The sequence below is a fragment of the Chroicocephalus ridibundus genome, chromosome 20 (assembly GCF_963924245.1).
Source record: "Chroicocephalus ridibundus chromosome 20, bChrRid1.1, whole genome shotgun sequence".
NCBI lineage: Eukaryota > Metazoa > Chordata > Aves > Charadriiformes > Laridae > Chroicocephalus > Chroicocephalus ridibundus.
The window spans coordinates 1,996,723-2,006,087 of NC_086303.1; the positions used below are offsets into that span (position 1 = coordinate 1,996,723).

Sequence of the window (9,365 nt, forward strand, 5' to 3'; positions counted from 1 at the left end):
TCCTGCAGGAGAAGCTCAAGCCGGGCTACCTGGAGCAGCTCCCGGGCAAGCTGAAGCTCTTCTCCAACTTCTTGGGGGACAGAAAATGGTTTGCCGGGGAGAAGGTACCACCGGGCCCCCGGAGGGGGTTGGTTGGGTGTTGGGGTGGGGATTTGTCCTCACTGTGTCCTCCCTGCCCCCCTCCCCGTCCCGTCCCCAGCTCACCTTCGTGGACTTCCTCATGTTTGACGTGCTGGAGCAGAACCGCATCTTCGAGCCCAAGTGCCTGGAGCCCTTCAAGAACCTCAAGGACTTTATGGAACGTTTTGGGGTGAGCGGGGGCCGGCCCGGGCATCCCCTTCCCCTCCCTGGGGAGGGCACCCAGGGGTGGTGGTGGTGGTGCTGGTGGTGGGGGGGTGTTGTGCCCTGGTGGGACGGGTCCCTGATGCTCCCCTTCCTCCCCCCCACCCCCCCGGGCCCCCCCCTCCACCACAGGCCCTGGAGAAGGTGGCTGCCTACATGAAGTCCAGCCGCTTCCTGAAGATGCCCATCAACAACAAGATGGCCAAGTGGGGCAACAAGAAGGAGTAGGGGCCCGGCGTGGGGCGAGGGGACCCCCCCCCCCAGCCCCCCCCGCCGTGCTCCTGACCTGACCCTCCCCCCCCCCCCGCCCCCTTCCCTTCCCCAGCACCCCGGCGTGGGGGTGGGCACCGCCAGCGTGACCACCCCCCCCCCCCCCCCCGACACAATAAAGTGCTTTAGATGTGGCACCCTGAACCCCCCCACCCCCCCCCCCGAGTGCTGCGGCGTGGGGGGGCGGCTGTGGGTGCGCTGGGTTTGTCGTCGTCGTCGTCCGTTCGTGTGTGTCCCCCCCCCCCCCAAAGCGTGGGGGGCTGGTGGGCCCTAACGGGTGTCATTGCCACCCCGCACCCCCCCCCCCCGCCCTTGGCTTGGCTTGGGTTTGGGGGGGCACGAGCTCAGCCCCGTGCTGTCCCCAGCGTGCCCCCCCCCCCCCCCCCACTGCCTCGCTCCCCTGGGAAAGGCGCCCTGGGCCCCCCCCCCCCCCCCCCCCCCCCCCCGCTCATTAGCGCATTCCTGCCCGCTAATGAGGCAGCGCTGATGGAGGAGGGGGGGCACTTGGTGCCCTGCCACACCACCCCCCCCCACCCCCCTGGGTGGGCTGGAGACAGCACTGTCCCCTGGGCCCCTCGCTGCCACCCCCGCCTTTCTCTCCCCCCCCCTCCCAGGACACGGGGGTCTGCCTGGGATGGGGGCCCTTGGGTGCTGCTGGGCAGGTCCCCACTGGGGGGGGTGGCACGCCGTGTCCCCCTCCCTGCCCTGTTTCCCCCCCCCCCCGCCCCCCCCGGGGTGGCGCCTGGGTGACACGGGGACCCATATGTCGTCCCCCCCCCCGCAGACCTCGGTGCTGTCACGCTCTTTATTTTCCACAGGGGACACTTTACACTTGGGAGGGGTGCGCACACATTTCACGGTGCCCGGGCCCCCCCGGGTAGGGTGGGGTGGGGGTGGGGGGGGCTGCCTGCCCCCCACTTCGCTGTGGGGGGGTCCAGCAGCGCATGTCCCCACGAAGGGGGGGGGTCCCCAAGAACCCTCCGGTGCAGCGGGGTGGGTGTCCCACCAGCCTTGTGTCATTGGTGGCTTTGGGGGGGGGGACACACGTGTTGCCTAACCCCCAAGGAGCGGCTCTCTGTCTTGGGGGGCCAGGCGGGTCGAGGGGTGTGGGGGTCCGTCCCCAGGACCCCCCCCCCCCGCCGGGTCCTGCAGTGCCCGGGGTGCTCCATCCTGGGAGGCGGGTGGTGGGGACAGTTGGGGGGACACGGTGTGGGTGGCTCAGTCCTGGGGGCCCATCTGCGGAGAAGGAGGGAGAAGGGTTGGTGGGGGGGGGTGATGGAGTGGGGGTGCAGGGCTTTGGGGGGGGGTGGAATGTCCCCTCACCCCCAGGGACGTCCTGACGGAGGAGAGCTTGAAGAGGACCCGCCGCCACTCCTCGGGACAGACGGCTCGCAGCTCGGCCGGGCTCATCTGCAGCAGCTGGTGGCCCGTCAGCACCCCCAGGCACCGCACCGTGCTGCGGGCGGACGGACAGACGGACGGACGGTAAGGGGTCAGCAGGGATTGACCCCCCCACCCCCACAAAAAAAAAAAAAAATGGAGCCACACGGGCTGGAGGGGCTCAAGGGGTCCACCTACATCTTGGAGAAACCCTTGTAGCTCAGCCAAGCTGTCACCTCCGCCGGCGAGGAGTTGGGGAGCAGGTTGGGGGGGCTGTCCTGCAGCGGGGGAACGCGGGGAGGGGACGGCGGGGGTGGCCCCCTGCCATCCCCTCCTGGTAGTGGGGGGGGGGGGAGGAAAGGAGAGGGGCCACCCACCTGGCTGGCGCTGTGCCCCCTCGTCCCCTGCCCCAGGGGCTCCAGGATGTTGCTGGGGACGTAGCCCTTCTGGCCCTGGCTGTCCTGCACCAGCCACCACTTCTTCCGCTGGTCCAGGACCTGGGTGGTGACAAGGGTGGTGATGGGGGGGTAGAACCCTGCTGTCACCCCCTTCCAGGCAGGGTGGGGGGTCCCCACTCCATCCTCCCCAGGAGCACCCATGGGTGGGACCTTCTGCCCCCCCCCCCCCAAGTTTCTACCTGCAGCGTGTCCCCCATCCTGACGCTCAGCTCCTGCAGGTTCCTGCCCTCAAAGTCATACAGGGCTCGCACCAGCCCCTGCACAGGGAAGGGGGCCCTGGAGATGGGGGTGTGCGTGGAGGGGGGGGGGGCATCAGTATCCAGCCGGGGGGGCTGAACCCCCCCCTCCAGCCCTCAGCATCCGCAGGGTGATGGGGACACTTACGCTTGGCCAGGATTGTCCCCCTGGCCGGTGACCGGCAACTGCGGGGGCGGCAGAGAGAAGGGTGGGTGTTGAGAGCGAGGTGGGGAAACTGAGGCAGGCGGTGGGACGTCCTGGCCCCCCCTGTGCTGTACCTGCTCCATCAAGGGGGGCAACCACCCGTCCGAGAAGACGGGGATGTAGCCGGGCAGCAGGTCACCGTTGGGGTACTCTGCCCTGCAGCGGGCAGGGAGAAAGCCAAGGTGGGTGCTGTGACCCCCCCATACACCCCCCCCAGGCTGGACCCCGCCCTTGGTGCTGGGTTGGGGACACCCCCCCCCCCACCTGGTCTTATTCCAGGCAATGCCGAGGCTCTTCCAGGTCCTGTAGTCATTCTGGTGCAGGGTCTTCTCCAGCAGCTCCACCGCCTCCGGCACCAGCAGCGGCGTCTCCACCGCCAGGGCCAGCCGGGGGTTGGGGCAGTGGTCCAGGACCTGCTCCGGGGGCGGGGGGAGGTGGCGATGGAGCAGCACCCCCATACCTGCCCTTCCCTGGGTGGGGGAGGTGGGTGGCGGGGGTTAGGACCCGCTTTTGGGGGCACTCACCAAGGAGAGGGCCGTGAAGATGAAACGCAGCACCTCAGGGGGGTTGGGTTCCTGCATGTACTGGTGGGTCCTTCCCTGTGTGGAGAGGGGAAAGGGTGTCCCCAGGCAGCCCCTCCCCCATCCCTCCACAGCCCCCCCCCCCCACGGCTCCGCACAGCCCCCCAGCCCGGCAGCAAGAGCTGGGCAGGGAAGTGCCAAGGACACCCACCAGCCATGGGGTCGCATCCCACCCAACGGGACCTACCACGAGGTTGAGGGCGTATTTCACCTTCTGGAAGAAGTCCGTGTACTCGCTGGCGGAGGGCAGAGCTGGAGGGGCAGAGAGCGGGGGGCTGGCACCGGCATGACACCCTCAGGTCCCCCCCCCTGTGGCCCCCCCACCCCGGGGCGCAGCTGTCCCTCACCACCTTTCTTCTTCTTTTTCTTCTTCAGGTTGGTGGTGCTGGCCAAGCCCAGGGCTGTCTTCAGCCGGACCACGAAGAGGTCCAGGTCGCCCAGCACGTGGTTGAGGACCTCCTGCGGGAGCAGGATGGGACCTGGTGGGTGCCGGTGGGGAGGGCTGGGGGTGTCCCCGTCCAAGAACGTGGGATGGGACTTACAACATCTCGGTCCACGATGGACATGGCCTTGCTGGGGGGGTTGGTCCATGGCATCTGCTGGGTGTCCGTCAAGCCTGGTGACAGCAGAGGCTCCCAGCTGGGCTTCCCGTCACCCCACTCCCACTGCTGGGGAAACTGAGGCACGTTGCAAACCCCCACCCAGGCGCGCCCCCGTCCCATGACTCACTGTAGTCCGAGGGGGGCAGCCTGCGCTGGGGGGGCGCGTGGAAGTTGGGCTCGGGGATCTCTGTCCACTGCTCCGGGGGGGCGTAGGAACCCTGCGTGTATGGGGGGACCGGGCTCCGCGGCATGTCCGGGCTGCTCCTGGGCAAGGAGGGATGGGGAGGGGGGAGATGAGGGGGGGGCTGAGCCTGGGGGTGGGGTACGGGGGGTGTGTGTGGGGGGCTGTGTCCACGGGGATGGGGTAGAAGGGGGGGGCCTAAGCTTGGGGATGGGCTATAGGGGTGCAGGGGGTCTGTGTCCACGGGGATGGGGTAGAAGGGGGGGGTCTGAGCTTGGGGATGGTGTGGGGTATGGGGGGCAGGGGGTCTGTGCCCATGGGTAAGGGGGGGCGGGGGGGCTTAGGTTTGGGGTGGGGTGCAGGTGTGTGGGGGGGTACAGGGGTAGGAGGGGGTCTATGCCCACGGGGATGGGGGGGGGGCTGAGCTTGGGGATGGGGTATAGGGGTGTAGGGGGGCTGTGCATGCAGTATGGGGTAAGAGGGGGGGCCTGAGCCTGGGGATGGGATATGAGGGGGGGTCCGTGCCCATGGGGATGGGGTTAGAGGGGGGGCTGAGCTCAGGGGTGGGGTATGGGGGGGTCTGTGCCCACGAGGATGAGGGGGGCTGCCCCTAGGGATGCAGTACGGGGGGTGGGAGGGGGTCTGTGCCCACGGGGATGGGTTGGGGGGGGGGGGGAGCTGAGGCAGGAGCTGGGGTACTGGAGCAAAAGTATGTGGGGGGGGGTCCACCCCCCAGGAAGGGTGGCGGGGGGGAGAATCTGCCGAGCGGCAGGAGGGGGGCAGGCAGAAGGGGGTCCGCACCCGTGGGGTGGGGGACATGGGGGCAGCGTGGCCTTGTCCCCCCACCCACAGGGAGACCCTCTACAACTTGGGAGGGAGGGGGGGGGGGATGGGAAGACTTGGCGGGCGGGAGGGGGCCAGGCCTGGCTGTCCAGGGGGGATAAGAACCATGTACCCCCCCCACGACCCCCCCCCAGCCCCCCGCTTACCTGTGCCCATGCTGCCTCCTCTGCTCCTCCTTCCACTGCTTCAGCAGCTTCTCCAGGCTGCTCTTCAGCATCTCCGCCTGCAGCAGACCCACCGCCATCAACCCCCCCGCTCCCCCCCCCCACCTCCCCCCCGCCCCCCACCCCGCCCGACCCTCAGGGCTCACCCCCAGCTTCTCGCACTGGAAGAGAAGGACGCTGGTGCCGGGGGGGTTCCGTTCTTGGACGCTGATGGCCAGGACCGAGTCGTAGCCGCCGTCGTCCTGCGAGGCCGAGCATCCCTGCACGCTGCCCAGCGGGTACATCTCCAGCTCCTCCTGCCCGGGGGGGGGACACACGCACACACACACACACACATGGGGTGCTCAGCCCCCCCCCCTGCCCCACAACGGCTAGCAGGGGTAAGGGGCTCTAAGGGGGTGTAAGGGTTTAGAGGGGCGCTGGGGGATAGGGGGGGCTCGTGGGGTTGCGGCGGGGTGTAAGGGTTAATGGGGGGGGTTGTGGGGTGGCATAGCCAGGCTTTCGGGGGTGCTGAGTCTGTGGGAGGGGGCGGCGGGGGGGGGGACGGTTATGGGGTAGGGTTGTGGGTGGCAGGCTTGTAGGGGTGCAAGGGTTGGGGGGTGGCAAAGTTGTGGGGGGTGCAAGGGTTGGGGGGTAGGGGGGTTATGGGGGGTGCAAGGGTTGGGGGGTAGGGGGGGTTATAGGGGGTGCCAGTGTTACAGGGGGACAAGGGTTGGGGGGTAGGGGGGTTACAGGGGGGCAAGGGTTGGGGGGTAGGGGGGGGTTATAGGGGGTGCCAGTGTTACGGGGGGGCAAGGGTTGGGGGGTAGGGGGGGTTATAGGGGGGCAAGGGTTGGGGGGTAGGGGGGGGTTATAGGGGGTGCCAGTGTTACGGGGGGGGCAAGGGTTGGGGGGTAGGGGGGGTTATAGGGGGTGCCAGTGTTATGGGGGGGCAAGGGTTGGGGGGTAGGGGGGGTTATAGGGGGTGCCAGTGTTATGGGGGGGCAAGGGTTGGGGGGTAGGGGGGGTTATAGGGGGTGCCAGTGTTATGGGGGGGCAAGGGTTGGCGGGTAGAGGGGGTTATAGGGGGTGCCAGTGTTACGGGGGGACAAGGGTTGGGGGGTAGGGGGGTTATAGGGGGTGCCAGTGTTACGGGGGGGCAAGGGTTGGGGGGTAGGGGGGGTTATAGGGGGTGCCAGTGTTATGGGGGGGCAAGGGTTGGGGGGTAGGGGGGGTTATAGGGGGTGCCAGTGTTATGGGGGGGCAAGGGTTGGCGGGTAGAGGGGGTTATAGGGGGTGCCAGTGTTACGGGGGGACAAGGGTTGGGGGGTAGGGGGGTTATAGGGGGTGCCAGTGTTACGGGGGGGCAAGGGTTGGGGGGTAGGGGGGGTTATAGGGGGTGCCAGTGTTATAGGGATGAAAGGGTTGGGGGGTAGGGGGGTTACAGGGGGGCAAGGGTTGGGGGGTGGGGGGGGTTATAGGGGGTGCCAGTGTTACGGGGGGGCAAGGGTTGGGGGGTAGGGGGGGTTATAGGGGGTGCCAGTGTTACGGGGGGGCAAGGGTTGGGGGGTAGGGGGGGTTATAGGGGGTGCCAGTGTTACGGGGGGACAAGGGTTGGGGGGCAGGGGAGTTATAGGGGGTGCCAGTGTTATAGGGGGGCAAGAGTCAGGGAGTAGCAGAGTTATGGGGGGGGCAAGGGTTGGGGGGTGGGGGGTTATGGGGGTGCCAGGCTTATAGGGGTGCAAAGGTGGTGGTGGTGGTGGGGGGGGGGTAGCAGGGTTATGGGGGTGCCGCAGGTGGGGGAACACCGGATTTACGGAGGTGCTGGGTCCAGAGTGGGTGCCATGGCCACGCTGGGTGCCCTGGGCAGGGGGTGCCAGGCTTCGGGGGTGCCTTGGCCGGGGGGTGCCAGGCTTTTGGGGGGGGTGCCCTGGCCAGGGGGTGCCAGGTTTTGGGGGATGCCTTGGCTGGGGAGTACCAGGATTTGGGGGTCCCTTGGCTCGGGGGTACCAGGCTTCGGGGGGGGGTGCCCTGGTCGGGGGGTGCCAGGCTTTGGGGTGTGCCTTGGCCAGGGGGTACCAGGCTTGTGGGGGGTGCCCTGGCCAGGGGATATGAGGATTTGGGGGGGTGCCAGGATTTGGGGGGGGGGGGTGTGTGTCCCTTGGCTGGGGGGTATCAGGCTTCGGGGGGTGCCCTGCCCAGGGGGTGCCAGGATTTTGGGGGGTACCAGGCTTCGGGGAGTCCCTTGTCCAGGGGGTGTCAGGCTTTGGGGGGGGTTGCCCTGGCAGGGGGGTGCCAGGCTTTGGGGGGGGGGGGGGGGGGTCCCTTGGCTGGGGGGTATCAGGCTTGGGGGGGGGGTGCCTTGGCCAGGGGGTACCAAGCTTTGGGAGGGTGCCAGGCTTTGGGGGATCCCCTTTCCAGGGGTACCAGGCTTGGGGGGGGGGGGTGCCTTGGCCAGGGGCTACCAGGATTTTGGGGGGGTACCAGGCTTCGGGGAGTCCCCTGTCCAGGGGGTGCCAGGCTTTGGGGGGGTGTCCCTTGGCTGGGGGGTATCAGGCTTTGGGGGGGGTGCCTTGGCCAGGGGGGTACCAAGCTTTGGGAGGGTGCCAGGCTTTGGGGGGGGGGGGGGTTGCCCTGGCCGGGGGGGTGCCGGGTTTTGGGGGGTTGCCCTGGCCAAGGGGTGCCAGGCTTTGGGGGGGTTGGGGGGGGGGTGGTGTGCCCTGGCCAGGGGGTACCTTGCTCTCCACATCCCTCAGCACCAGTTCCTGGTCCTTGACTTGCAGGATGAGATCCTGCCCCCAGACCCGTCCCTGGGCCTCCAGCACCTTCAGGCGCTCCAGGCAGTCCTCGGCGCTGCGCACGTCCCTCTCCAGCCGCACCGTCAGCAGGTGCTGGCGGGGACACGGCGCGGGACGTCACCCAGTGCCCTGTCACCACCCCGCGCTCTGTAAACCTTGGGGACCCTGGCAAGACTTGGAGGGGGCGGTTTGGGGGGGGTCTCCTACCTCGACGTGGTGCTGGAAATCGGTTTGGGGCTTGAAGAGGGTCTGGCCGTAGTCCTTGCGCTGATCTGTGGGGACACGCTGGGTCAGGGGACAGGGACGGGTTGGGGACGGGAGCCGGGGGGGGCAAGGGGGGCGCGTTGGGGTGCAGCCGTTAACTCACTGTAGATGCTTTTCCCGCTGGGGCGGGCGAAGCTGTTGGCCTGTCGGAGCAGGGGGTCGTCGTCATATTCGTTCCTGGACGGATGGACGGAGGGACCTCTGTGTCCTGCAGCTCGGTCCCCTCTCCCCACCCAGCCCTCAGGGGTCCCCAAGGTGGGGACACCCCCCCCCCCCACACACACACACTTCTGGGTACTTACCGGGATGGGAGGTTGCTCCAGTGGCCGAAGGCTTCTCCCATCTTGCCAAGGCCAGCAAGGGCGGCTCGATCCTGCTTACGGGGTCCTGGGATGGGCACCGTCCCCACGTCACCCCCAGTGTGTCCCCAACCACCTGCGGCCACCCCACACCATCCACCCCCCCACCCAGGAGGGTGGCAGGACCCCCCTGCCCCGCCGTGCCCAGCCATCCTGCCCCATCCCAGCCCCGCGGGCTTCACCCAGCGGCCGGACCCAGCCCCCCCCCATGTCACTAGATGGGGTCCCTGTCCCTGGGGGACACCCAGGGTGTCCCCGCTCACCCCAATCCCGGTGCCGCTGGCTCGGCCGCCCAGGCTGGAAGTGGCAGAGGGTGACGCGGGCGGGGGTAAGGGCTTGACGTCGGCACCGCACCTGCCTGCTCTTTGCCCCATGGCGTCTGCCTCGAGGCGAGGCGGTAGGGGACAGGGTGGGGGACAACCACCTGGCGTCACCGTCCCCACCCCGCTCCCCTCGGGGTGCCCACCCTGCGGCAGGGCTCGGTCACCTCGGGGGGCACCCGGGTGGGATTGCAGCCCGGAGCGGGCAGGGTGCCCCCCACACCCTAAGGCCAGCCTGTGTGTCTCCTCCACCGCCCCCCCCCCCCGGGGATAAACATTGGTGACATCCCACACGGGTGACACCCACAGACCTCTGTGCCCGTGCCCGGAGGGCAACGCCGGGCTCGCCCCGAGCCTCCGTCACCCCTGGGAAAAAATCCTTC

The 9,365-nt window shown here is 68.9% G+C and overlaps 2 protein-coding genes across 2 annotated transcripts in view; one reads left to right on the forward strand and one right to left on the reverse strand.

The window, feature by feature from the left end:
- LOC134525725 (caskin-1-like) overlaps nt 1-570 on the forward strand; it is a 5,821-nt gene extending 5,251 nt beyond the window's left edge. Inside the window, exons 5-7 of the mRNA XM_063356857.1 lie at nt 9-104; nt 200-310; nt 475-570. Coding sequence (XP_063212927.1) covers nt 9-104; nt 200-310; nt 475-570 — 303 coding nt within the window. The remainder of the gene's footprint in view (nt 1-8; nt 105-199; nt 311-474) is intronic.
- Nucleotides 571-1,770: 1,200 nt separating this feature from the next.
- EPS8L3 (EPS8 signaling adaptor L3) lies at nt 1,771-9,036 on the reverse strand. Its single transcript, XM_063356853.1, has 17 exons — nt 8,606-9,036; nt 8,407-8,480; nt 8,247-8,311; nt 7,977-8,132; nt 5,409-5,558; nt 5,245-5,321; nt 4,202-4,338; nt 4,015-4,088; nt 3,820-3,931; nt 3,660-3,724; nt 3,416-3,490; nt 2,835-3,304; nt 2,630-2,726; nt 2,370-2,489; nt 2,191-2,270; nt 1,936-2,068; nt 1,771-1,848 (listed from the first exon to the last, which is right to left on the reverse strand). Exons 1-17 carry the CDS (start codon nt 9,034-9,036, stop codon nt 1,831-1,833), a joined length of 2,334 nt encoding a protein of 777 aa, XP_063212923.1. The 3' UTR covers nt 1,771-1,830.
- Nucleotides 9,037-9,365: the final 329 nt, after the last annotated feature.

Bases quoted from the DNA above. Each gene is read 5' to 3' on its own strand.
- EPS8L3 (XM_063356853.1), bottom strand. From the start codon at position 9,036: ATGGGGCAAAGAGCAGGCAGGTGCGGTGCCGACGTCAAGCCCTTACCC. The intron at 8,312-8,406 runs GTGAGTTAACGG...GTGTCCCCACAG, and splicing joins CAGCGGGAAAAGCATCTACA to ATCAGCGCAAGGACTACGGC. The intron at 5,322-5,408 runs GTGAGCCCTGAG...GGTCTGCTGCAG, and splicing joins TCCAGTGCGAGAAGCTGGGG to GCGGAGATGCTGAAGAGCAG.